This window comes from Trachypithecus francoisi, unplaced genomic scaffold, assembly GCF_009764315.1.
Source record: "Trachypithecus francoisi isolate TF-2019V2 unplaced genomic scaffold, Tfra_2.0 Lachesis_group21, whole genome shotgun sequence".
Taxonomy (NCBI): domain Eukaryota; kingdom Metazoa; phylum Chordata; class Mammalia; order Primates; family Cercopithecidae; genus Trachypithecus; species Trachypithecus francoisi.
In genome coordinates, this window is record NW_022681467.1 from 59,286,344 (window position 1) to 59,313,746 (window position 27,403).

General features: G+C 60.7%; 2 protein-coding genes across 9 annotated transcripts in view; both read right to left on the bottom strand.

The window, feature by feature from the left end:
• KCNQ2 (potassium voltage-gated channel subfamily Q member 2) overlaps window positions 1-27,403 on the bottom strand; it is a 67,708-nt gene that overhangs the window by 9,541 nt on the left and 30,764 nt on the right. For 3 of the 8 annotated variants that reach the window (XM_033187114.1, XM_033187110.1, XM_033187118.1), the window contains exons 6-13: window positions 24,892-25,002; window positions 24,067-24,162; window positions 19,717-19,811; window positions 17,198-17,227; window positions 14,717-14,785; window positions 10,627-10,656; window positions 1,275-1,498; window positions 489-594 (exon numbers count right to left, since the gene is read on the bottom strand). In XM_033187114.1, coding sequence (XP_033043005.1) covers window positions 489-594; window positions 1,275-1,498; window positions 10,627-10,656; window positions 14,717-14,785; window positions 17,198-17,227; window positions 19,717-19,811; window positions 24,067-24,162; window positions 24,892-25,002 — 761 coding nt within the window. The remainder of the gene's footprint in view (window positions 1-488; window positions 595-1,274; window positions 1,499-10,626; window positions 10,657-14,716; window positions 14,786-17,197; window positions 17,228-19,716; window positions 19,812-24,066; window positions 24,163-24,891; window positions 25,003-27,403) is intronic. The other 5 variants (XM_033187115.1, XM_033187112.1, XM_033187116.1 and 2 more) reach the window with 4 other exon arrangements.
• LOC117069109 lies at window positions 5,581-11,907 on the bottom strand. The gene is made up of 2 exons (XM_033187119.1): window positions 9,073-11,907; window positions 5,581-5,856 (listed from the first exon to the last, which is right to left on the bottom strand). The coding sequence occupies exon 1, from the start codon at window positions 10,178-10,180 to the stop codon at window positions 9,086-9,088; it is 1,095 nt and encodes a 364-aa protein (XP_033043010.1). The 5' UTR covers window positions 10,181-11,907; the 3' UTR covers window positions 5,581-5,856; window positions 9,073-9,085.

The following is a 27,403-nucleotide window of genomic DNA, read 5'->3' on the forward strand; positions in this document are numbered from 1 at the left end:
CAGACCCCGGCCACATGCACCAGGCTGGCCCTGCGTCTGCCTGCCTGTCGCCTTCCCAGCACCTCTGAGACTGCGGCCCCTGGAGATGGCTGGACTTGCCCGTCTTGTCTGCCTCCCACCAGCTCCACACACAGAAGGGCCTATTCGTGGCCCTGCTATGCCCGTGACAGGTGGGGCTTGCAGGCCTGGCCATGCCCCCTTGGACTCTGTGCCACAACAGGCACAAAGTGGCTGAGTTGCTTCCTAAGCCAGGTGGCACCAGGCCTCAGGCCTCTTGCCAAACCAGCATCCCACCCGAAGCCCACCCAAGTCCCAGAGTGGACTCCAGGACATTCAGCCAGGTTGCTGTGTCTTGGCCCTTTCTTTTTGTGGTAGACTCTGTCTCTGGGCGGCTCTGTACAGCCCCATGAGCACCTGCAGGAGGCAGGACCACCGAGCAGGAGGCCCCTCCTCACTCCCCCAGGCTCCCAGCTGGGCAGGGGCCTCACCACACGGCTCTGATGCTGACTTTGAGGCCCGGGGTCAGGTCCTCAGTCACAAACTCGCAGGGGCAGCTCTTGTCATCCACAATGTCCTCTCCAGGGAGGCTTGCTTCTGGGGGGAAGGAGACAGGCCGTGAGGGGCCGAGGGGCTGGGAGGCCCATTCCCGGGGTCCTACAGGGCACACCAGCTGGACAGAGCACCAGGGAGCCCTTTGAGGCTCCCTGGGGTGCCCCACGGGTGCACCTGCTTTTCTGGAAACCCTCCCCTCTGCATCCGGCTGACCTTCCCCGGCAGCCTGTGGCCACAGGGAGTGGTCGACGTGGGGCATCAAAGGACACCCCGGCCAATGGATGAGCAGAACACGGTGCATCCACACACAGATGTTAACAGCGGAAGGTGCAGGCCTGACCCCTGAGGCTCAGTGACGGAAGCCACACCCGACGGCCGCATGCAGGAGCCGCGGACACGCACGGCCCGAGAGCGGTGGGTGCTGGGGCTGAGGCGGGGAATGGGGTGGCCACTGATGGGGCCGCAGTTTCCTTCCGTGGTGATGAGAATGTTCTGGAACTAGGCTGAGGTGGTGGCGACCACTCCACCATGAGTGTGCCAAATGCCACTGAATTCCTACACTTTTAAATAGTTAATTTTAGGTTGCATGAGTGTAACTCAATTTTAGAAAGGATGGGGGTTCCCACTCCAAGAGCAAGCACAAGAGGCTGTGATGCCACCGGGTGTCCCAGTGGCTCGGGCACCACATCCATCCCCGGAGAGGGCGGCAAGGCCAGACCCACCTTCTGAGTTCTGTCGTGACGCGGCGCCCTTGATGCGGAAAGCCTGGCGCGCCCGGCTGCGGTCCCCAAAGCTCCAGCTCTTGGGCACCTTGCTGGGGCTGTCCTCGAGGCTCTGGTCGGCACTGGGTGACCGCCGCACTGTCTGGGCCTGCGGGGACCCCTTCCCCTTGGCAGCTACGCCTCGGGGGCTGGAGAAGACACGATCTTTCAAACTGACCTTCTGGCTGCTCCCATGGGAAACGACAGACAGACAGACAGACAGACAGACAGAAAAACAGCGAGAGAAGTCACTCTGGAAAGAGCACAGACCGTGTCTGCTCATGGCCAACGCCGCCCACGCGCCGCAGGGAGACACAGGTCTGAAGAACAGCCAGCCACACAAGTGGCTCAGAGCAGATGCCACGGGGACCGAGCACCCGGCGGGAGCAGGGAGGGGAGGCCACGGGGACCCAGCACCGGGCGGGAGGAGGGAGGGAGGGGAGGCTGAGTGGGCGGCAAGCTCCCCCGGCTGGCTCAGGCGTGGCCAGAGCTTGGCCATGTCGGGGGAGTTGATGTCTGTGGACTCTTAAATCACTTTCTGCTACCACCATGAGGTGCCAGTGCCTTCTTCATGCTGTCCCGCCAGCCCCTCACCCAGTGACATGCAGGGCAATGGGCGTCCCAAACACCAGGGCTGCGGCTCTTCTTCGGGCACCTCTGTCTGCCCTGGCCCCACCCGTGGTTTCCCCTGTGGCCTTTTCACACCCGTAACTGCTCCCAGGAAGCAGCCTCCCTCCTCCCCTCCCGCCACCTGTCCCTCTCCTTCTGCCCCAGAGTCAAGGGGCCGGGGGACAACAGGACGTTGGGGGCCGAGTCTGCGGTGGGCCCTTCCACCACACTCTGGCCTTTCCACCCAACCCAGGGGACTGCCTGGTGGGATGCGCTTTGGGAGGGCTCAGGCCTCCCGTCGGGCTCCCCTCCCACCAGGTGCAGCGTCAGAGAACTGCTCCTTCAGGCTTCTGGAAGGAAGGAATGGATAACGAGGCTCCTCCACCAGCCGGGCCTCAAGCAACAAGCCTCACTGTCCAAGTCCTGCCCCAGGGCAGGGAGAGGCAGCCTCGGAAGCTGCAGTGCTGTGGCCCAGCCCCCTCGGCCTGCGAGGCATGAAGCAGGATTTGCAGCTGTGTCTGGCTGGATCTCCAGCTCCATATTCTCAGGTGTCCTCGGGCCTGCCTTCCCCCTGAGTTTTTTGGTGACCGTGGCGACAGGTTTGCACCCAAGTTCTTCAGCTCCAGTGTCCTCCGGGCGACAGTGAGGGGAGGGGAGGGGTCACTGTGGTTGGGATGCACCAGGCAGATGCGGCCTCCTGAGGTCTGGAAAGCATCAGAGTCCCTGACTCCCTTGAGGACAGTGGGGCTCTCGTGAACTGGGGACCCGCTCGTGCCCAGCCATGCTCAGCAGGCACAGAACTTCTCAGGGCGGTTCTGGGCGGGGCCCAGAGCACCGTTCCGGGGACCTGAGACGAGCCCTCGGGTGGGGAGGCCCAGCAGATCCCTGACACACTTCAGAGAGGAAGCCCAATGCCTCACGGGCTCACTGATCCCACAGCAGCTCCACAGCCAACAGCGAGGGACTGAGGTCCCGGTGAGCAGCCACCATCAGCCCCAACCCCGGACCCACAGCCAGAAAGACACGCCCACCAGACGGCACAGAGATAACCAGCCACAGACACGAGAGCCCACCGCGCCCATCTGCCCGGCCTGGACCCGCGGATGGCTTGGCTGCTCCTCCCCACCCCATCCCCCGGGCAGCAGGTGGCCGCCCAGACCATCTGTGCCCACTCGGGTCTCTGAGAGAAAGAAAGAAGCCCCCGGGTGTGGTGCCCGCTCGGGGAAGCAGAGACGGAGTGGCCGAGATCCTCCGAGGTGTCACGTGCTTGGGGGCATCAGGAGCCGATGGTACAGGCTCACTCAGGACCCCAGCCCTGAGTCCACAGCCCTGCACTGCCTGAGGCCAACACGCTGTGCCTGTAGGGGCCAGGGGTGCTCAGAGTCCTGGTGCCATGGGGGCCTCTGTCCCGACGGCCTCTGGTCCCTGTCCCAACAACAAAAGCACAGGTGGCCGGGGAGAACCAGACCAGTGCTGGGGGAGCACCTGGGCACGGGCTCCGTGGGACTCTGGCTTCTAGAATGTTTTCTCTTCCTCCACTGCACGAGCCATTTCAGAGGCAGGAACAGGCCCTCCTGGCCCCGCTCAGGCAGGCCTTAGGGCAAGTGGGAGTCACTGGAAGACTCAATTCCTCTCTCCACCTCTCCAACCCAGGCCGGTCCAGTCACCAAAGAGAGAGAGAAGCAGCCACCTCCTTTCTCATGGCAGCTGGCAAAGCACCGGGTGGAGGACAGAGCCGGTCGGCCCAACTGCAGCTTCGGGGCTGCCCCTGGATGGTCTCTGGGCAGAGCCCAGTGCTGAGGGCTTGCAGTGGGAAAGGCACAGCTTGAGGAATTGGCATCAGATTCCTTCCTGTGGCTTCGGAGATGAACGGGTCAAACACCCAGGCCACCACACAGACGTGCCGGCCAGGACGGGTCAGGCCCCACAGTCCGCAGGGAGTTGCAGGAAGGGAGTGGCGTGGATTCCACAGGCCCCAGGAGAGAAGACCTGGCCCCAACGACGTCTGCTTCCCATTTTCCAGTGGGGAACTCCCCCTCCCCCCGCCACCACGAGGAGCCGTAGTCCCACCAAGCGGCAGGCATGCCCTGCTGGACCCGATGCCAGCACAGCCCCAAGAGCCACCGGGACGCAGCCCACGTGCACTACACCAAGACGGAGCCGGCGGGAAGGAGCCTGCCCTGGCCTCAGCACGGCCCTGCTGTCCCGGGTCTCGGGCTCCGCTCCCACCTCAGACCTGTGAGGGAGGCTCTGCCAGGGAGAGGAGGGTGGTGGGGCCTGGCCATGTCTTTCCCTCCCCTGGACCTCCACCATGACCCAAACTCTGCACCCTCCAAGCACAGCCGGCGAGGCTCCATGCTGCAGACACCAGATCCTGCCAGCCTGCTCAGCTGCCAGGCGCACACATGGTCTCACGGGAACCTCCCTCGGCGCACAAGCCAAGAACAAGCACACGCGAAAAGCTGCCGACACCCGCCTGGGAGGAGCCCTCGGCCAGAGCTGCTCTCTGTGTGCGAGGGGTGTCCGTGGCACCTACGCTTGGCGCTTACGGGGCTGGGGCAGCCTCAAGAAGCACCTGGGAGAGAGTGCCACCCCCACCCTGCCTGCCACCCTCCCTCCCCGTGGGGAAATTCAGATGTGCGGTGCCTGCAGGAAACAGGAGGCTGAGGAGCATCCAGAGCCCCACCCAGCTGGTGTCTAGACCAATGATGCCCAGGGTGTGTGAGGATGAAGGGGCTTCCCGTGGGGGCTGCTTGCAGCAGGACAGGGCCTTCCATGGGTTGTTCTCTGGCCTGGGCTCCCACCCCCACTTCCAAACCCTCTGGTCCCCAAGCAGCCTGACCTCAGCCCCTGCCCTGAGGGACCAGCATGCAGCCAGAAGCACCCTGAACAGATGCTCTGGACAGGCAGGACATCCTGCTAGAACCCCAGCAGGCCGTGCCCCGGGCAGCCCACATGCCTGTCTCCCTCTCTGGGGCTGCCAACAGTCTGCCCGCAAGCACTGACTCCAAAGCACACAAGCAGCAGAGCAAAGTCGCAGGGAGAGGGTAGCCGGGGGAGGTGGGGGCCGCAGGTCCCACGTGGAGCAGGGTCTGGAGCATGCACCGAAGCAGGTAGGCAGCATGCGGCCCCACCGACCCTCCGAGGCCAGCACCACGGGCAGCATGCACGCGCCAAGGAGAGCCCCACATGAGCACGACACAGCTGCCTCCACCTTGCTAGGCTGTGCTGGCCAGGAGGGAGGGGCCCCCAGTGCAGGCCTGCACACACCCCACAGCAGACAGGGGACGCAGGGACAGGGGAGGTGCGGGTCACAGTGCAGGCCAGGAGCCCATGGTACAAAGGGGGCGGCTCCTCCCCCGTCCTGTTTCCACCTGCCCTAAACCAGGCCTGTTGTTGGGAGAGGGAGCCGCTGGCCTCTGGCTTTCTGGGGTTTCTGATGCATCAGGACCCTGAGGAGCCGGCACACACAGACGGAGCTGCCTCCCGTGGGCGAGGCAGCCAGGAAGGCTCAGTCGTCCTCAGGTGTGCAGCAGAGGTGCTAGAGAGACAGCCCCAGGGGAATGCTCCCTGAAGAGCAGTCGGGGACCCCAGGAGGCGCAGATGCCTTGCTGGGTTCAGAGCCCCTGGCTGGCCCCTCCAGCTGTGTGCAGGACATCGCCTGGCGTGGGGAGCAAGAAGAACCACCTTCGCCCAGCTCCGCCCTGCAGGCAGCTGTCGGCTGAAATAGAAGAAGCTGAGCCCGCACCGCGAGGGTGGTGGGTCAGAATTGGGGTTGGGGCGCCAGCCTCCCCCTGGCTCCTCCAGAACCTCTAGTAAGCAGGGAGGGGCAGAGGAGCCGTGCAGCAGCGGTCAGTCCGTGCGGCGCGTTCCGCGGTACCTAGAGCGTCCGGGGCAGCATCCACACAGGGGCCCTCTGCACGGGCTGCCTTTACTGGAAATGAGGAGAGCACAGTTAGTCCTGGGTGCCGGCAACAGCACACGGCCGGGAGCAGGGAAACTGAGGCACCGCAACCACCCAGGGTGTTGTGTGCAGTCCCAGCGGCAGAGCTTGCGCCCAAGCAAGGTCAGCGAGGAAGGTGCACCATCGTCTCCACTCTCTGGAGAAGAAAACACTTCCCTATTTCTGAAGGAAAAAAAAAATCCCTGGTTTTTTTGTTTGTTTTTTTTTTCCTCCAAAAATACCTTTTCCTTCCAAAGCCACAGTTTGGGTGCATGTCTTAAAAGATGTATTATTTTTTGCAGTATTCATGCCAACAAAACAATCATACATGTGGCCTCAGACGCCGCAGAAGCCCCACTTGGGATGGACGTGATCCCAGGAAAGGGTGTGGGTGGGAAGCACATTTTAGGGAGGAAAACGTCCAGCTGTCCCACTTTGCAAACCGATCGGCGACGTTTGGCCACGCCAGCCAGGCCCCCAGTTGGAGGCGGGTCTCGGGTTACCCGGGAGGCGTGGCTGCCGCTGCAGGCGTGGCTACCCGGGGGTTCAAGGGCTCCCCTGAGGATAGTCACGTCGGGGCTCGGTGGATCCCCTCAGTGCAAAGCCCTTCACCCGGAGGGCTCCCCGCCGGCCGTTCCTTAGAAAAGGCTCAGAAAACGCGGAACACTTTCCCAGCAATCTCCCCGAAAGCCTGGCGATTTATCTCTGTATTACAATATGCAAATGATTAAGCAAAACATGAAAGCAAATCACCACGAACGACAAGAACCCTTCCTTTCCCCACCCCCGCCACCCCCACCCGCTTTGCCGCGGCTTCCTGAGACAGCATTTCTCAAACTAGGCGCCCCAGGAACCCCAGCGTGACGACGGCTTCCACTCAGAACACACAGGCTCTAGGAAGAAAGGGCCCCGCCTCCTGTCTTCTTGCACACATGTGTTTAGGCACCAACGTCCCTGCACAAACCCGCTGGCAGCTCTCCACGCGGCGCCACGGACACGGCTAGCTCCAGTCATGGCAGCACTCGGCCACCCGGGTAGCTGAGGGCTCTGGACCCTTCCCCGAGCCCCACCGGCCTGCAAGACCCCGAGGACGGGAGGCCGGCTTCCACCCCAGCCCCCGTGCCGGTCCCGCTTTTTAGTACACAAGCAGCTTTGGGGTCCCCAGGCACTAAGGGATGTAGCACAAAGGCCGGACTCTGTTTGCTGGTTAACCACGAACGCGAGGGTGGGACGGGGCCCGAGGTTCTGGCTGCTCACAGAGTCTCTCCCACTGTGGCCGTGGCAGCCACGATGACACCCAAGTCTTCCTGGCAGGCAAAGACCTCAGACTCCCACCAGCACCACCAGGGTGCCCAGGCCCAAGCACAGAGCCCCTGCCTGGAGGCCCCCAGAGACCTTCGCCACCCCGGGGAAGGAGCATGAAGGAGGCAGAGTCCTGCTTCCCCAAACCTCCCAAGGTCTCCTGTTTTGACCCCATCACGATCACCTTGACTAAGAGGCCCCTCCCGGGCCGGCCCTGCTGCCCAATTCTGCAATGGAATCGTCCTGTCGCCACACTGAAGCTCTGGCTGTCGCCACCAGGCACCTGAGAGTGCCTGGTGAATCTCTAATCGTGCCCATTTGGTCCCTGTGTCCACACCATCCACCTGCAAAGACCAGCTGACACCAGTGGGGTCCTGCCATGTGGGGTGCGGGCTCCACCTCCAAAGGGCAGGCAGAGGCACGGGTCCCACCAGACTCACAGAGCCCGGATCAGGCAGCAGAGGGCGCCAGGAGTGAATCTCTAATCGTGCCCATTTTAATGCACATATCTTAACAGCCACCCATGGCTGGCAGCTCCTGTATGGGGCAACGTGGTCTGAGAGCCAGGGAGAGCTGGTGGGGAGGCGCTGCAGCCACAGCCCCCCAAGACTCCCAAAGTTTTGTGGGGGGGCCTGTTCAGCTGCACCTCACCCTGGGGTCTGCAGCTGGCACTGGGCTTCCTTCCAGCCCCATCAGCCACAGGGAGCTCCACACTGCGTGAGAAGGCACCGCGACCCAAGGCCGGACAGGCAGGCAGGCCCATGGCGAGCCCGAGACCCACAGATGCTGACCAAGACCCAACAGGACAGACAGGCACCAAAAACACGCGGACACTTGTGTTTGAGAAGAGGAGAAGGAGCCCACAGGCACGAGGGAGCCCACAGGCACGAGGGGCCCACACAGGCGCGAGGGGGCCCACACAGGCGCAAGGGGGCAGCCGCTGCTGGGGGCTCCTCCAGGCACGGGGGCAGGAGGCAGTGAGATGCAGGATGGGACAAGACAGCACGAGTCAGAGCCGCCGTGGCCACAGAGACCCCCCGGGACTCCCCTGGGGCAGCACAGCCCGAGCCCCCCAGCCTACCTGGTCCCCCACCTGGCCACAGAGACCCCCCTGGGACCCCTGCCCTGGGCAGCCCAAGCCCCAGCCTGCCTGGCTCCCCACCCGACCCCAACGTAGACACCTCCTCTGACTCCAGCACAGCCCCAGTGGTCCCTACGGGAACCAAGCCCCCGCCAGCCGGGTCGCTTGCCACCACATGCCTGTGTTCCGAGCTAGGATGGGGGTGAGGGTCTCAGCAGTGAGTGAGGGTCCCTGTGTCCACACCATCCACCTGCCAAGACCAGCTGACACCAGCGGGGTCCTGCCAGGTGGGGTGTGGGCTCCACCTCCAAAGGGCAGGCAGAGGCACGGGTCCCACCGGACTCACAGAGCCCGGGTCGGGCAGCAGAGGGGCACCAGGAGCCGAGCTCTCCCTCAGGCTTCACAGAGCAGGCCCCTCATCCAGCAGCCCAGGGACGTGGCAGGTAATGACTGCAAAACAACTTCCTAAGCACGGCCCCGCACTGGACAGGCTGCGGCTGCCCCAGGCCAGGGAACAGAGAGGCCACCCCATTACCTGGCAGGTGAGCACCCCAGGACGGGCAGGTAGGGTCTTCAAGGGCAGAGACTGCTCCTCACTCCCACTGCACCCCAGGCACCTTCCGGAAGCCCCAGACCCGGCAGCCCCACGTCCCTCACCACAGGCGTCCCAGGAGGAGGGCTGGGGCGGGTGGGCGCTTGCCCATGGGGGAGGGTGTGGGAGGCACAGGCAGGCAAGGACCCCCAGACACGTGGGGAAGAGACGGGGGAGGGGTGGGGAGCCACAGAGCTTACCGGAGAGCCCGGAGGCTCCCGCGTGTCCTCACCTGGAGTTCGCTTTCAGGGCCAGCACCTCATCCCCAAAGGGGGCAGACGAGAGAGGGGCCCAAGAAGGGCAGTAACAGGGATTAAAGCGCTTGGGGGCAGCGGGTGTCCAGATGGGTGGGGTGGAGGGCGGGAGGGAGAGAGAGAAAGAGAGAGGCTGAGACGAGAACGTGGAGCGGGCCGGGCGGGGGCGTCGAGCACGAGGGCCCTGAGGCTTGGGGCCTTTCCAGCGTCGCTCTCAGCGAGGGCGTGGGCCCCGCTGCGCGGAAGCCTCTCGTCCACCTGGGACAGCACTGAGGTTCCACCCAAATCACAGGCGAGGGTGCCCACTGTGGGGGCACAGTGTCCATCCCCACAGCCACTCCCAGCCTCAGGGCCAACAGCAGGGGCGGGGGAGGCAGTGACAGGAGAATGACGCGGCCCCAGCAGTGGCAGCAGTGGGGGTGGCACCAGCAGAGGCCGTGCTGCCCATCCAACTCTTTCTGGGCCCTCGTCCGTTTTCTTAGCCTCTGAGAGGATGAACGAGCCCCTAGTGGTTCTCTTGGTTGGTTTGGGCCGGAAGCATGGCCCGTCTTTCCAGCTCAAGGCACTGACCGTGACTCCCCTTCTGTGGGATGTAGGGTGGCTGGAAAAACGGAACTCAGCCCCACTCCATCTCCCCGCACCCAAGCCCCCCAGTGTCTTGCCAGCTGTCACCCCGCCGTCCAGGAGGGCACGAGCGCAAAGCAGCCAGGCATCCATCTCGGACTCCAGGTCCAAGGGGCCAGATTTACTCTGCAACATGTGGATGGGGCCGAGAGAAGCCTGGGACCTCCTCAGGGTGATGCATGGGGGGCTGGGGCTCGACAGACATAGAATTAACTTGTGAAATGATCTTGATTTTCTCTGTCTCCATCCTTCACCCCTTACACCAGTCCTGTCTCCAATCTGCCTGACCCACAGAAACTCAGGGACCCGGGAGAGGGAACCAGGCTGAGCACCTGCACCCTTGGCCCACCTTGACCTTGGCAAACAGGGAGAGGAGGCTGGCCAGAATCTCCACCCAGGGGCGTGAGGCAGAGAGGATGTCCCACCCTCCCCGGAGGACAGGGGGGCCCTGGTCTGTGCCATGTGCTCCAGATACTCCCGACCCAGAACAGCGGGAAGGCCAGAGGCCCACTCGGAGCTTTCACCCCGGCCGGCCGGACTCAGGCCAGTTGTGAGCTCGGGCTGTGTGCCTGCAGCCGGAGGGAGTGCGCTAACAGAAACCCCTGCCTCCGAGAGCCCTGGGGCCAGACTTGTGGGCGGGGTGGGGGATCCCCCCGAGAAGCCACCCAGCTGCCCGGATCCACAGTGCTGCAAAGTAAAACCGAATCACTGGGGAGGGGTGAGCAGGAAAAGTGATTTAAGGGCCCACATCACCGCCAGGCGGGGGTCTGGACACACAGTCACACGGTCACACACGGAAGCACACACAAGGCCCTCATGTCTCCACGACAGGTTGTGCACACGTGTGGGAGAGAGACCAGACGGTTGTGCACATGGCAGACACCAGGGCAGCGGCGAGGGGCACTGACCTTGGAGACGGCTCCGGCGGGGGGTCCTTCCTTCAAACAGAAGCAATAGAGAGTTAGTGGCTGCCCACTCAGCACCCATGAGGGTCCCCTAACCAGCCCAGCCCCCCACAGTCCCATGGGCCAGGGGCTGCAGGGGAGGGGGGTCTCAGAGAAGGCTGGGCAGGGGTGGAGCTGGCTCACCCACCCCAGAGAGCCCATGGCCCCAGAACGGGCACCCCAGGGCCCATGGAGGCAGCTCTGAGAGGGAAGAGGGACTCCGCCGGGGGCTTCTGCTCTCCTGACCTGGGGGTCACTACCCCTCCACATTCACAGACACTCATTTTAACCAGAACCACACCAATATTAATAAAGTTCCAAAAAGGACATGTTTGCTGAAGAAAGCTCCGCAAGGGAGTTTAGTTTACAATCAATTCTCGAGACAGACTGAGCTGCTCCGACTCTTTTCCACGCTTATCCCAGTGGAAGGATTCTCTTCCGCATGATTCTCCAAGGGTGGCTCCACTGCACCACAGTCAGTGAGCCCAGGGTTTATGCCACCAACCAACTGTCCCGGCCTCGCCCTGCAGGCAAAACTGTATGGGCCTTCCGGCGTCTCACTTGGGGCTGTTTCTGCTGGTAAAGGCATTGCGAATTGAGTAGAGATCGGTGGATTGTGATTTGGCTCATCCATGGGGAGTCCCCAGCAATCTCATCCGAACACCTGGGCTGGTGCCCCAGCTGGTACGCCGTGTTACAAGCAGGTTCTTTGGTGCACTTCCAAATACTTCACGTGGCAGGGACCGTGTTGCCATGCTCTCAGGGAGGGTCCCTCATCGCCTCCTGCAGCTCCCGGTGGCCCAGGTGTCCTTGGCTTGTGGCCGCACTACTCCGTCTCTGCCTCCGTCTCTCCATGGCATTCTCCATGTCTCTGTGTCTTCTCCTCCTCTACCTCTGTAAGGACAGCTATCACAGGGCTAGGGCCCATTAGGATGATCCAGGGTGACCTCATCTCAAGATCCCAAACTCAGTTACAGCTGCAAGGACCCTCTTCCCAAATAAGGTCACATTTGCACATTCTGGGACATTTTGGAGACCAGCATTCAACCCACTGCATTCCCCCAACCTCCCAAAATTCATGTCCGTCTTATGTCCAGAATACACTCACCCCTCCCAAGATCTCCCAAAGTCTCCACCCTCTGCAGCACGGACTCTGTGTCCAAAACCTCATCGAACTCCCATTTGTTGGCCAGGCGCGGTGGCTCACGCCTGCAGTCCCAGCACTTTGGGAGGCCAAGACAGGCAGATCACCTGAGGTCAGGAGTTCGAGACCAGCCTGACCAATATGGTGAAACCCCGTTTCTCCTAAAAATACAAAAATTAGCTGGGTGTGGTGGCGGGCGCCTGTAATCCCAGGGACTCGGGAGGTTGAGGGAGGAGAATCACTTGAACCCAGGAGGCAGAAGTTGCAGTGAGCCGTGATCATGCCTGAGTGACACAGGGAGACTCTGTCTTGGACAAAAAAAAAGTAGAAAAAAGAAATCCCATCCATTCAAAAAGTCCCAAATCCCATCATCTAAAGTCATGGCAATCACTTAAATCAGGTGTGTGTGAGACCGTGGGTGTGCACCAACCTGGGGCTAAAGTCCTCCGTGCACGCACCTGTGAATCTAGAAAACAAGTCGTCTGCTTAAAACATCAACGGCAGGACCGCCCTTCCCACTCAGAAAGGGAGAAAGACAGAGGGGCCGCCAGCCACCACACTGGGCAAACTCCACGTGGCACAGCTCTGGGGACGCTCCATGGGGGCTCTGTGGGAGCCTCGCGGTCGTTCTCCATTTCCTGAAGGGCAGCTCGTGTTCACAGCTGAGGAGCGCCACCGGCCTGTTTCCCGCCTGCAGACTCTTGGAAGTTCGATGCCTTCTTACCTTCGTCTGACGCTATCTCTGCCAATCTAGTTTATGCTGGTATGAAACTCCCCAAAACCTCCAGGGCCTCCTGAATATGTCACAGGGCGCGATGCCGTTAGACAAGAGGCCCCTCTGCACATCCTTCCCGGATAGCTCCATCTTCAGGCCTCTGTGGAGACGGCGGAGGCTGCGGCCGCACACCTGGCACCTTCAGCATGAGGCTGTCTGGCCACACCTGTGGGCTTCTCTCCAAAGCAGGCTTTGCCAACAGTGAATCTCCTAATTTAAGACCCTTAGCAAGCTGGACAGGCTGAGCACCTCCCAAGTCTTCAAGTTCTGGTTTCTTACAGCAGTTCTGCCCTGAATGCTTTCTTCTTCTTCTTCTTTTTTTTTAATAGTCTTTTGGCGGATCAGCCAGGTGCCATTCCAAATCTCCCTCTTTCCTCTCTCACTTTACTATGAGCAGCAGAAATAAATTAGGCTGCACCTTCCACACTTTGCTTGGAAATCTTCTTGGCTAAATATCCCAGTTCATCACTTAAAAATTCTGCCTCTGCCCGACAGTAGCGCACAGCCTGGCGGATTCTCTGCCACCACCAACAAGGACAGCCTTCCCTCCAGCTTCCAACAGCTGCATCCCCACTTCCTCCTGAGCCCCACCATCTCTTCAGGACACCTCAGTTTCTTCCAGCCTGCACCTCAAAATATGTCCAAAATCTCATCTAAATCCCATCAGTTCAAAAAGTCCCAAATTTCATCATCTAAAGTCATCAGAGGCCAGGCACGGTGGCTCCCACCTTTAATCCCAGCACTTTGGGAGGCCGAGACAGGCAGAGCCCTTGAGATCAGGAACTTGAGACCAGCCTGGCCAACCAACATGGTGAAACCCCATCTCTACCAAAAATAACAAAAATTAGCCGGGCATGGTAGCAGGTATCTGTAGTCCCAGCTACTCAGGAGGCTGAGGCAGGAGAATCGCTTGAACCCGCGAGGCAGAGGTTACAGTGAGCCGCGATCACACCACCGCACTCCGGCCTGGGTGACAGAGTGAGACTCCATCTCAAACAAAAATAAATAAATAAAATAAAGTCATCAGAATCATTTAAATCAAGTGTGTGTGATTCTGGGTGTGAAGCATCCTGGGGCTGAAGTCCTCCACGCGAGGACCTGTGATTGTAGGAAACAAGCCCCCGCATCCCCCAGTTCTGAAGTCGCGCCCACACTTGTAGGTGTTTGGCACAGCAGCACGCGGCTCCTGGGATTCAAGTCTGGATTCACGTGCTACAACTCCTGTAACTAAGTGCCGCTGGAGTGTATAACGACAGACTTTTGTTCTTTCACCGTCCCAGAGGCCAGAGGCCAAAACCAAGCAGCGGCGGCGGGCGGGCGGGGCCTGCTTCCTCCAGCAGCTCCAGGGAAGGCTCCTTTCTGCCTCTTCCAGCTTCTGTGGCTCCAGGCAGCCCTCGGCTTGTGGCCACATCGCTTCAGTCCCTCTCTTCATCCTAGTTGGCTGTCTCCTCTGTGTGTTTCCCAGTCTCCCTCTCCTTGTAAGAACACTCATCGTTGAACTCAGGGCCTGCCCAGAAAATCCAGGATGATCTGAGATCGTCCTGACAGGTTCCAGGGCAGAAATGTGTCTCCAGGAGGCAGAGACCAGCATCCAACCCACTGGAAGCTCCTGCCCTGCCAAGGGCTTTCTGACACGGAGCTGCTTGGGCACGGCCCTGGGCCTGGGCAGGCCTGGCAGGTGAATGCGTGGTCCACGTCTCCCGCTCAGCAGGCCCTTCTACAACCTACCTCGGCGCCCGGCACTCTGACAGCCGTGGGCTTTGCGCCTGAAGGAGAGGCAGCAGGTGCCGCCGGTGCCTGAGTCACCACCAGGCACTCGGGAGGATGCAGGGCCGGGGGTCCGCAGGGCCGGGACACTTCGTGTCATACGACCCACGCACCTGGGTGCCACGTCAACCTTCGCCCCTCCCTCTCTGCCCGTCCCCCAGACCAGCTGCCCCTCTGGGGATGGGAGTCCAGACCAGGTCAGCAGACACGGAAAGAGAAAGCACCACCCTTCACCAAGTCCAGCGTCCCTGCACGTCCCAGCTCCCTGGAGTCCCCGGGGCACTGTCCGGGGCGAGTCTTCTGTGGGCAGCCAGGGCCCCCAGAGGACTGAGACGCCCACCCGCCCCACCTGGAGCTCCCCGGCTGACCTGAAAGCAAGTCCAGATTTACTCTTGAGGTTCCTCAGTAGCTCCAGCTGGTTCAACGGGGGGATGAGTCTGGGGGAGAGGAGGAGAAGGGAGTGAGCGTCTCACCCGCCCGAGTCCTGGGACACCTCCCGCAGCTTGCACAGCTCCACCGGCAGACGCCTGCGGTGTCAGACACCCGGCAGCATGTGATGTGGTCAGGCTTTCAGGCAGCTGCCCACTGGGCTCAGGCCCACTTCTCCTGGGCAGTCCCAGGAGCCACCTTCATTCTCTGGCTGTGCCTGGAGCCTTGTCAACCAGCAGGGACAGCAGAGAGGAGAGAGGAGGGAGGAGGGCACGTGGCCACCCATGCAGCCCCAATCCTGCAGCCTGGAGCAGGTGGAGGAGGGCGCGCAGGTCGGGGGAGGCCCTACTCCCTGCCCACCTTCTAATCCCTGAACATCCTAGAAGGACAGCACCCGAATATATTTAGGGCCCCGGCCTCTCTCTACACAGCCACTTTCTCTGCCAAAGCTGGAGGAGTTGGGAGGTGGGGATACAGAAAAGGATTTTGCTTGGCAAAGGGAAGCTCATTCTGGAGTCTATAGGATGAGCCCAGGCTCATCAGGCCCAGATGCCCAGCTCTGCTCCGAGCCCCCTTCCCACTCCTGGTCATACCCATCCCCATCTTCCTGCCCTGCCGCCCACAGCCACCAGCAGGACCAGGTCCGGGTCCCCTGAAGCCCCCCAGGCGGGCGTGCAGGCGCCTCCCCACGTCTGGGTGGGACGTCCCCCTCTTCACCCCCCCACCACTCCCACCCACCTCACTCCGCCTGCTCCTCACCGCCTGTGCCTTCACAGTATTCCAGCTAGCTTCAGGAAGAGAAGCCCTCCTTGGGAGCCTCTGCCCCACCTGGATCCCTGACCCACCTGTCCCCACCCCTCCGCCTCCTCAGCCTCTGCTCCCAGGCCCCACCATCCCATCCACGGCCTCTTTGTTCCCTCTGCAGCCCCAGAGGTGCCCCCCAAAATGCTGGCAGGAGTGGGGCTCCTGTGAGCCCCCTCCCTCCAGAGGGCAGTCCGCTGTCCAGGTCAGAGCAGGAACCCAGGCGGCTGGTGAGCTGGTGTTGTGGGCGCAGCAGAGCCCAGGCTGGCTGGAGTCTGTCTGGGGGCCACAGGTGGCTCCCCACCTCTCCTTGGCGGGACCCACACGCACACAGGCCCAGATAAGAGACACACACGTCAGCCCTCAGAGCCACACAGGAGGCCATGCCTCGAACACATAGAGCAGCAGCGCCAGGGCAGACAGGTGGGCAGCATGGCCAGGGCAGGACGGGGCTGTGGGACAAGGGTGCAACAAGGGGAGGGGGCGGCCCTGGGAGAGAGCAGAGGCTGGGGAGGGGGCAGCCGGCTTCAGCACCAGCCACCTGGCTCCAGGGGCGGCAGGGTCTCTGCAGACATTGGAGATGTCTTATGGCTGAGCAAGTCGGGGGCAGAGGTGCCGGGGACCCACCACTGCCCAGCATCGCACCCACTTCCCTTCTGGGAATGGAGGATCACAGTCTAACAGTTTCCAGGAAGGGTGGCCAGGTCTCTCCTCCAGGATGGGTGACTGGCCCCTGGAGGAGTCATCAAGGGCTTTTGTGCAGGAAGCCCTCCCGGTCTATGTGGGGAGCGGCTGGCCCCAGGCTCTGCAGGGCGGTGCCATCACAGAGCATAAGCCTGCCCACCCGACAGGGAGAGGCCCTTCGTGCTGTATGGGGGTGAGGCTTCCCATAGGGGCTCAGTGCCCTCCAGTCTGAACAAACAGCCCTGTTTCCCGCTCTCAGCAGTGGGGAACGCACAGGGGTGGGACGGCCCAGAGCCTTGGGGTTCCCCTGTGACGCCAAGGCAAGACTCAGGAGAAACTTGAGTCCAGGGCAGAAGACCCTGAAGCAGACCCCTGAGGTGAGCTGCCCGCAGAGGCCACCCTGTGAGCCACAGTGGGACAAGGACCATGGCCGGCCTGGGGGTCCTGGCCTGGGAGCACCTTTGGCCCCAGATGGGTGCCCAGCGCCAGGGTGGGGGAAGCCCCCCATCCACCATTCCTGCTCTGCTCACAGATGGGGCCTGTGGGGTGGGGATGGAGGCACGAGGGGAGCCAGGCCGGAAGCAGGACAGGACGAGACCACAGGGGACACAGGCGGGCCGGCAACAGGAAGCAGCGGCTGGGGGCGGGGACACAGTGAGAAGGGTGGATGGGCCCGGGGAGGGCAGGGTTGGCACATGGGCTCCAGGGAGGGCAGGGTTGGCATGTGGGCTCCAGGCAGGGGAGGGCCCAGGGTGATCAGGCCGCCCAGCATGGGGCCACGCAGGGCAGGGGGTGCAGGGATGCTCAGTGGGCGGGGGCAGTGGTCACTCTACAGACTGGGTGGGCCGTGGGGCTCCGGGGGCTTGCCTGGTCACAGTCCCAGACACAGAATGAGAACCACACACACACAGGGCTTCTGTCCATGCATTTCCTACCTGGAGGCCCCGTAGGTTTGAGTTTGCGAACTTTCAAGTGTTTCCACACACACAAAGGGAAAAGAACAGAAAATTTCAAAAAGAACGGGATAAGAAAAAGAAAATGAAACAAATAGTCGAGGAAAGTAGGGGAAACAATAGAACAAAGAAAATTAGCACAAGGGCTGGTTCTGTCCCCGCCCTGGGCTGAGAGAGGCCGCTTTGCAGAAACAGGGGCATGGCCAACATTCCCAGGAAAGACGGGCAGGGCCAGGCTCCTAAGGTCGGGCTTCCAGGAGGTGCAGGGGGGATGGTGCTGAGGGAGGGGTCGGGGCAGACCCCGGAGGACAACTGCAAACATCAAGGACCACCAAGGGCTCTGGCACCCTCCTCCCAAGTGACACCCCGAAAAGGCAGGTAGCAGCTGAGGATGGCCACGGGTCTGTCCACCCTTGCCAACTCAGGATCCTCCAGAAGAATCCTGGGCCCCACTCCGGCCTAGAAGTCCCATCCACGCTATGCACCTACCCCACCCTCAGGGAAGGCTCTGCTCTCAGGGAAGGCTCCACCCACAGGGAAAGCTCCACCCTGAGGGAAGGCCCCACCCACAGGGAAGGCTCCACCCACAGGGAAGGCTCCACCCTCAGGGAAGGCCCCACCCTCAGGGAAGGAAGGCTCCACTCTCAGGGAAGGCCCCAACCACAGGGAAGGCTCCAGGCTCAGGGAAGCCTCCACACACAGGGAGGGCTCTACCCTCAGGGAAGGCTCCACCCTCAGGGAAGTCCCCACCCACAGGGAAGTCCTCACCCACAGGGATGACTCCACCCTCAGGGAAGGCCCCACCCACAGGGAAGGAAGGCTCCACCCTCAGGGAAGGCCCCACCCTCAGAGAAGGCCCCACCCACAGGGAAGACTCCAGGCTCAGGGAAGGCCCCACCCACAGGGAAGGCCCCACTCTCCGGAAGGCCCCACCCACAGGGAAGACGCCAGGCTCAGGGAAGGCCCCACCCACAGGGAAGGCCCCACCCTCAGGGAAGGCCCCACCCTCAGGGAAGGCCCCACCCACAGGGAAGTCCTCACCCACAGGGATGACTCCACCCTCAGGGAAGGCCCCACCCACAGGGAAGGCCCCACCCACAGGGAAGGCCCCACCCACAGGGAAGGCCCCACTCTCGGGAAGGCTCCACCCTCAGGAAGGCCCCACCCTCAGGGAAGGCCCCACCCACAGGGAAGGCCCCACCCTCAGGAAGGCCCCACCCTCAGGGAAGGCCCCACCCACAGGGAAGACTCCAGGCTCAGGGAAGGCCCCACCCACAGGGAAGACTCCAGGCTCAGGGAAGGCCCCACCCACAGGGAAGGCCCCACCCTCAGGGAAGGCCCCACCCACAGGGAAGGCCCCACCCACAGGGAAGGCCCCACCCTCAGGGAAGGCCCCACCCACAGGGAAGACTCCAGGCTCAGGGAAGGCCCCACCCACAGGGAAGACTCCAGGCTCAGGGAAGGCCCCACCCACAGGGAAGACTCCAGGCTCAGGGAAGGCCCCACCCACAGGGAAGACTCCAGGCTCAGGGAAGGCCCCACCCACAGGGAAGGCCCCACTCTCGGGAAGGCTCCACCCTCAGGGAAGGCCCCACCCTCAGGGAAGGCCCCAGGGAACAGAAACCCCCTCGGAGCAGGTGAGGAGGGCGCCTGATCTGGGAAGTCGCCGGGCTCAGTTCCCCACCTCAGAGCAGAGGGCGGGCGGGCAGGCAGGGTGGTGCCCACATAGACGGACTCGAGGGGTCAGGCCCACGTGGACCAGGAGAAAAGCCCTCGGAACCCCTCATCTCAGACCTTAATTTAAGCAAGAGCCAGGCACTGAAAATCCCAACTGGCTGCCACCTGCCCTTTTGTAAAACAAAAAAACACGGGAAAGCTGCCCTCCGACCACACAGGCTCACAGGGCCTGCTGGCACTGCCCCGATTGGCACTTTTTAGGCTCCCTTTTCTGCTGTCCGAGGGGCTCCAAGGTTGTCTGTGTGCTCTGTCCTGTTGGGGGACACCTGGGACCCCCAGGATAATTTGAGTCTCCTGGTCCGAAAGCCTCACTGTGATCCGGGGTTACTTTCCTGCCCCCCACGCAGGAGCCCTAGGTCCTTGCTGGGGGACGGGGTCACAGTGCTCGTTCCACTCAAGAAGCCTGGGCACCTCGAGCTGCCGGTCCAGAGCAGCCTGGGGAGGGGCTGTCGGTCCAGAGCCCGGGGAGGGGGCTGTCAAGCTCCCTGGGGAGCGTCCTTGCAAGGTACACAACACAGCATGACCCATGGCCAGGACGATAAAGCAACGGGGGAGGAAATGAAAGTGAAAAGAAAGCCGCAGCTCTAACACAAAGGGCAGAATCAACGCCTCAAAATAAACCACACACAGAACTCCTTTGTGAAAAATACATAAATTTTACAGAAAAAAAATCAATCAAAATAATGAACAACAAAAAATGGGGTTTAAGAACAAATGGAAAACAAAAAAACAGATGCGTGGTGGCAGGTGCCTGGCGGCGGTACCTGTACATGGGCACGGTGACCGTGCGCTCGTAGTACTGCCACGTGGAGTGCAGGTCTGTGCGCGAGAGGTTGGTGGCGTAGAATCTCCAGGCCGACTGCGGAGGGAGAGACGAGGCGGTTGGCGAGGGGCAGGTGGTGAGGGGTGCGCCCAGGAGGGCCAGGCATGAGGGAATGGGGCAGAGAGGACCTGGGACTCCCATGCTGTCAGCCCAGCACTCAGGACTCTGGGCCAGCAGGCCGGGCCCCAGTGCTGCATCAGCCCCACAGCCTCAGTTTACCCCCTGCTGGACAGACAGGCAAGACCACTTGTCAGACGGTGGGGCCTGAAGGAGGGGAGCTGTCAGGGCTTGTCGCAGGGAGGCTGCGTTCTTTCCTTTCCATGACTCTCACCTGGCCCCTGGTGGTTATCACCTGTCCTGGGTGTTAACCTTCCTGCCCTCCCTGTTGGGCCCTGGGCAACCTGAGGCGCTGGAGGTATGGGCCTAACCCAACCTGCATCCTCCCAGGGCGGGGACTCAGCCCGGCTCAGGGCATGAGCCTGTGGGTTAGACTGAACCTTGCCTGGCTGGATTTCCATTCTCTATGCCTTTGTTTTGTTTTGCGGTGCTGAAATAGACGTGTCCTAAAGTTCACCACTTTAGCCATTTTAAAGTGTGCGCTTCAGTGGCACCTGCACACGCAATGCTGTGTGACCACTGCCCCTATCTAATGCCACACTTCTTCGTCACCCCCAAGAAACCCCCTACTACTCCCCACGTCCAGCAGGCACTCCTGGTTCCCTGGTCCCCCAGGCCCTGGCCACCGCCAGGGTGTACGGGGCTCCACGGACTTCCCCGCCCTGGGCGTTTCCTGCCAAGGACATCGCAAGCTGCAAGGCCTTCCCTGTCCTGCTCCCTCTGCTGAGCATGACATCCCTGAGGGCCATCCTCCTCGTAGCAAGGGGCAGCGCCCGCTCCTCCTCATAGGAGGATCATATGGATAAATCATATTCCGTTCATCCATTAATAGACATTTCAGCTGTGTCCACTTTTTGGTTCCTATGAGTGGTGCTGCTGTGAAATTTGTGTGCACGTTTTGGTTGAAGTCTGTAGAATGGCTGGGCTATGTGGTAACTCCACGTTTCCGAACTTTCTGAGAAACACCAAACTGCGTTCCAGAGTGGCCGCATCGTTACATTCCTACCAGCAGGGGGCCCAATTTCCACACATCCTACACTTGGTTTTCCATTTGTTAACGTGTTAGCCCCCCCCCGGCCAGGCGCCAAGGCTCGCCACACCTTGGAGGCTGAGGCAGGTGGATCATCTGAGCCCAGGAGTTCAAGACCAGCCTGGGAAATATGACAAAACGCTGCCTCTCCTTTTAAAAAAAAAAAATTAGCCAGGTATGGCGGTGCACCCCACAAGGAATTTCTTGTCAGGACTGCAGCAATCCAGACAAGATGCTCTAGGAGTAACGCTGGTCCAGCAGCGGCATCTCCACCAGTGAACGGACGCCAACTCTGGTTTTCAGCCTCCAGAGCCAGTGAACTCTGTTTCCAAGCAGCTTATGTGAACTTCTCAGCCAGGGAGAGCTTCCCTGCCCCTCCCCCTCCGGCACACGGGCGGCTCGCCACACTGGCTCATTTCTGGATGAGAGCTCCCCACCCTCCGGCCACAGTGGTTCATCTCTGGTTATAATCCTTTCTTCTAATTCCCAAACACATTGGACACGTTTGGAGGTATTTTTTCTGTTTTTGTTGTTGTTGTTGTTGTTGACAGACTCTACTCCAGGTGAAGATGCTGTGAACAGTGTTGAAATGACAAGAAGGATTCAGAACGTTAAATAAACTTAGTTGGTAAAGCAGTGGCAGCGTCTGGGAGGACTGACCGCAAGGCAGTTCCACTGTGGGTAAAATGCTATCCAACAGCATCGCATGCCATAGAGAAATCTTTCGTGAAAGCAAGAGTGAATCGATGTGGCAAACCTCATTCTTGCCTTATTTTAAGAAATCGCCACAACCACCCCAGCCTTCAGCAGCCCCACCTCATCAGCAGTGGCCACCAGCATTGAGGTGAGACCCTCTGCCGGCACAAAGATTACAACTCGCGGAAGCCTCAGGTGATTGTTAGTATATCTTAGCAATTAAGTATTTGTAAGTGAAGGAACGTGCAGCGTTTTACTGGTTTTTAGACATAATGCTACTGCACACTTAGTAGGCTACAGCATGGTGTAAACATAACTTTTTTTTTTGAGATGGAGTCTCACGCTGTTGCCCAAGCTGGAGTGCCATGGCGCGATCTCGGCTCACTGCAACCTCCGTCTCCCGGGTTCAAGCGATTCTCCTGCCTCAGCCTCCTCAGTAGCTGGGATTACAGGCATGAGCCACCATGCCCAGCTAATTTTTTTGTATTTTTAGTAGAGATGGGGTTTCACCATGTCGGCCAGGCTGGTCTCGAACTCCTGACCTCAAGAGATCTGCCCACCTCGGCTTCCCAAACTGCTGGGATTACAGGTGGGAGCCACGGTGCCCAGCCTGTAAACATAACTTCCACATGCACTGGGAAACCACGAAATTCGTGTGACTCACTTTATTGCCGGATCTCTATTGTAGTGGGCCCATGGAGAGGCCCAATGGTGCTCTGGAAATGTGCACCAGCTGCTGTTAACAGTGACCTTCGAGGGGAGCCGGGTGCACAGGACCCTGGGTGCTCAGGTGCTGCCTTTTCTGGCACTGTTTTAACCTTTTCACCACATATACGTGGTCATTTTTTTTTTTTGGAGACGGAGTCTCGCTCTGTCGCCCAGGCTGGAGCGCAGTGGCCGGATCTCGGCTCACTGCAAGCTCCGCCTCCCGGGTTTACGCCATTCTCCTGCCTCAGCCTCCCGAGTAGCTGGGACTACAGGCGCCCGCCACCTCGCCCGGCTAGTTTTTTGTATTTTTTAGTAGAGACAAGGTTTCACTGTGTTAGCCAGGATGGTCTCAATCTCCTGACCTCGTGATCCACCCGTCTCGGCCTCCCAAAGTGCTGGGATTACAGGCTTGAGCCACTGCGCCCGGCCCACGTGGTCACTTTTTAAACCATCAATAGTGGAGTGAGATTTGGGGGCATTTTTGTTCTTCTTTATAATCTTTTGCATGAAAATAAATGGCTGTTTGTAGTTTTTATAGTGGAAGATAAATACACACCTTAAGGTGGGCTGGGCCCAGAACCAAGACCACGAGAGGCACATCCCCTGCCGTGGCCACCGACACTCCACGGCTTGTGGCCATGTCTCCAGTCTCTGCCTCTGTGGTCACACTGCTTTCCCCTCCTCTGTGTCAAATCTCCTTCTTATAAGGATGCATGTCATTGCATTTAGGGCCCACCTGGTGTAACCCAGGGTTATCTCCATCTCAAGATCTGCTGTCTAAGACAGGAAAGAGCCTATAGCCACATCCAGCTGGCAGGGACCTGGTCAGTTCTGAGGGTCCGGTGGATGGAAGACTTTGGGGAGGAACTGTAAGAATGGCTGGTCCCAAGGGGGTCCTGCTGTCTGTCCATATTTTGTGGGGTTTTTTTATTTTTTATTTTTTTGAGATGGAGTCTCACTCTGTTCCCAGGTTGGAGTACTGTGGCGTGATCTCCGCTCACTGCAACCTCCGCCTCCCTGGTTCAAGCGATTCTCCTGCTTCAGCCACCTGAGTAGCTGGGACTACAGGTGCACGCCACCACACCTGGCTAATTTTTGTATTTTTAGGAGAGACGGGGTTTCACCATGTTAGCCAGGAATGGTCTTGATTTCCTGACCTCGTGATCCTACCACCTCAGCCTCCCAAAGTGCTGGGATTACAGGCGTGAGCCACTGTGCCCAGCCATTGTCTGTCCATATTTTCAAGGTGGCTCAGGAATTACTTGTGGATGCCAGAGTGATCACTGCACCCTATCTACCCCCAAATGGTGGGATGGGGCTGGGTGGGGTCTGGGCGGGCATCAGGGGGGCCTACAGCCAGCATCAGGGATCAGACGGGGTCAGGGACTGACTCACTGCAGCATGTGGGCTCTGGAAGCCTCAGCCCTGCAGCTTCCGAATGGGTGCACTCGCCTCCCAGGGTGCGGTGGAGAAGACCTGATGGCTGGGCCCCAGCGCCCACACAAGGCAAGGGCCACTCCAGCGTCTTCAGACAAACCACCCTGTGCAGCCTCAGGGGTCGGAGCCATTTCTCAACACACACACTCGCATCCTGGCTCCTCCCACATATTCCCGCAGAGGGTGAGGGCTGTGGCCCCATCCACAGATAGGGCGATGCCAAGGCCCTGGCGGCCTCTACTCCTGGACAGGGTGGGACCAGGACGAGGGCTGCGCTGGTCCCCAGGGGACACCTGGACTCACCTGGATCAAGCCTGCGGCCGGGTTCCGCCTCTTCTCAAAGTGCTTCTGCCGGTGCTGCTCCTGAACCTTCAGGGCAAAGCCAGACCCCAAGATGCCCTGCAATTCATCAGGGTCAGGCCACACCCCAGGGACCCCCACACCCCAATTCATGAGGGTCAGACCACGCCCCGGGAACCCATGTCCCCCACCTTCACCAGGGTCAGACTGCACCCAGGGACCCACGTCCCGACAATCCATCAGCATCAAAAGGAACCCTCTGGCTTGCAGGAGACATGGCAGGGCCCACACTGAACTCAGGGTGGCCTCTCCTTCCCTTCCACCCAGAAAAGTCTGCACACCCATCTTGAAGGGCACACAGTGAAGGAATCACCGGGACCAGCCTCTCGCCATGCACCAGCTGCCCTGCCCTGCCCTGGGGCAACAAAGGTTGGCAGGGCCCCTCCACCTTCCTCTGAACTGGGTGGGCCTCACTGCCTGGAGACCCACGAGGGAGCTGTGTCACCAGCCGCCCTGCCCCTGGTCACAAGGACGTCCTGCTGGGCCCCACTCAGACTAAGAGGGGCCACCAGTGACTAACAGAGCCCCTGAAGCTACAGCCACAGCCCTGGGCATGCTCCTGCTGGGGCTGGGGAACCCCCACTCCAGTCCTCAGGGAACAAGGCCTCTGACCCTGAGCTGCCACCTCCAGCTCCTGGGGGCTATGGACCTGCTGGGAGCCGCTCCTGCCCCATGTCCCACCCAGGGAACTGTGCCCAGGGGCCTGTGGTCACCTCGGGAGCCTACAAGACCTCACCCCTCCAAGGCAGGCAGGGCAGCTGGACTTACTGCAGGAAGCGCGAAGAAGGAGACACCGATGAGGGTGAAGGTCGCCGCCAGGAGCCTGCCGTTCCAGGTCTGGGGGTACTTGTCCCCGTAGCCAATGGTGGTTAGCGTGATCTGTGGGACCATAGGCTCCGGTCACATGAAGGGCCTGCTCACACCCCTGAGGGCAGGCTAGACGCCCGCTGGCGGCTCAGGGCTTGGGCTGGGACAGATGTGGTACCACCCCCGTGTCACCAGCCACACAGGGGCCCAGTGAGGCCAGGGTTGGGGTCGGCCGCCCTTCATCCCCGGAGCCCTCTCTCCTCTTCCCCTACAGGCCAGAAGCAGGGTCCAGCCAAAGGCTGTGTCCCCATCTCACATCGAGAACCAGAGGCCCAGTGACGTGACTCCCACGAGGCTCGGCTAGGACGGCAGCCCCCACCCCATCCCCGCCGGGTGGAGAGCGCAGCTGTGGAGGAGGGAGTGCTGAGAGGGACCCAGAGGAACAGGCGGGGCGTGCAGGGGGCTTGCTGAGCCTGACCTGAGCTGAGGCCAGAGGAGAGGGGTGGGCGGGAGGCGGCCATGATGAGAGGCGGGGGAGTGGTCCCCACCGGGCCATGGCAGGGTGGCTGCTCCTGGAGCAGGGACCCCAGGGGTGTGTCTAGAGTTTCTCTAGGGGTGGTGGGCAAGGGGGCGGTCGGGCCAGGTTGGGCCTCCCCAGGGGTCCCAGAGAGCCCAGGAGCACCCAGCTCGGAGCCTGGGTGAGGGGAAGCAAAGGACGGACACGTCTCCAAGCAGCTCTGACAAGAGACGCCTGTGCCGGGGCCGAGGAAGGCGGGACAGGTGCCCTGCATTCAGTGCTGGACATGTGGGGGCCGCAGCCCACCCCCCTTGCCAGAACCGCATGCACCACAAGCCAGGGGGCTCAGGACAACCGCACGGAGGCCGCTCTGGCTTGGACGAGAAGGTGGGCCCGGGACAGGCCCTGGAAGGGCAGGGTCTTAGATAAACAGAGGGAGGGTTCGAGGCCTGAGCACAGACAGCAGGGCCCGGAAGGGGAGACCTCTCACCAGGACCCGCAGCCCCACCCTAGGGAGTTTACCCCAGGCTTTGAGGATGCCGCTGTGTGGTCTGAGGACAGGGTGGGCCGGCTGGGCCGCGCCCGCTCCACACTGAAAGAAGCCGCGGCCTGGCACGAAGCAGTACCAGCACTTAGGGGCCTCGGCTGCCGCCACCATGCGGAGTGCACAGCAGGCTCTGGGAAGGAGGCTGCCACATGGGGTGGACGGGAGGTTGGGCGAGGCCTGGACCCAGAAACCTCTCCTGGGGAGACCAAGTCAGGACCTTAGCCCTCTACACAGTTTCTTTACCAAAGGAGGCATTTTTTTGTTTGTTTGTTTTTTGTTTTTTATTTTGAGACGGAGTCTCGCTCTGTCCCCCAGGCTGGAGTGCTGTGGCGCAATCTCGGCTCACTGCAAGCTCTGCCTCCTGGGTTTACGCCATTCTCCTGCCTCAGCCTCCCGAGTAGCTGGGACTACAGGCGCCCGCCACCTCGCCCGGCTAATTTTTTGTATTTTTAGTAGAGACGAGGTTTCACCGTGTTCGCCAGGATGGTCTCAATCTCCTGACCTCGTGATCCGCCCGCCTTGACCTCCCAAAGTGCTGGGATTACAGGCGTGAGCCACCGCGCCCAGCCAAGTGCTGGGATGACAGGCGTGAGCCACGCGCCCGGCCCAGAGGCATGTTTTAGAAGACATGAAACAGTGACTATTGACATTCTCAACTCAACCACATGACAGCAAGGGCTGAGGGGGGAGGCAGAAAACCAAGAGGGAGAGGATGGGGACTGAAACAGAGATAGAGACAGAGACAGAAAGATGGAGACAGAGAGATAGAGAGATAGAGGCAGACATAGAGACAGACAGACAGAGAGATATGGGCCTGGCACAGTGGCTCATGCCTGTAATCGCAGCACTTTGGGAGGCCAACGCTGGTGGATCGCTTGAGCCCAGAAGTTCAAGACCAGCCTGGCCAACATGGTGAAACCCTGTCTCTACTAAAAATATAAAAATTAGCCAGGTGTGGTGGTGCACACCTGTAATCCCAGCTATTTAGGAGGGTGAGGCAGGAGAATCACTTGAGCCCGGGAGGTTGAGTCTGCAGTGAGCTTTGACTGCACCACTGCACTCCAGCCTGGATGACAGAGCAAGATCCTGACTCAAAAAACAACAACCAAAAAAAAAAAAACAGAGAGAGAGAGAGATGGCAGAGAGATGGGCGGGGCAGTGAGACATGGACCCTAGCTAGAATGTTGTGGGAGACAGGGGAGTCGAAAGAGGCCAGAGAATCCCAGAGCAGCTTCCAAGCCCGGGTCCCACTGAGGGCCAAGTCTGTGAAAGGGGGCCAGGCCCTCCACCCCTCCCCAGGCGGTCAGATGGATGGGACACTTTCACACACAGCTCTCCAAAAATTTCTGCCCCTGAAACGTTCCCACCTGCCATCCGACCTGCTCCTTCAAAGTAGACGCCAACTCAAG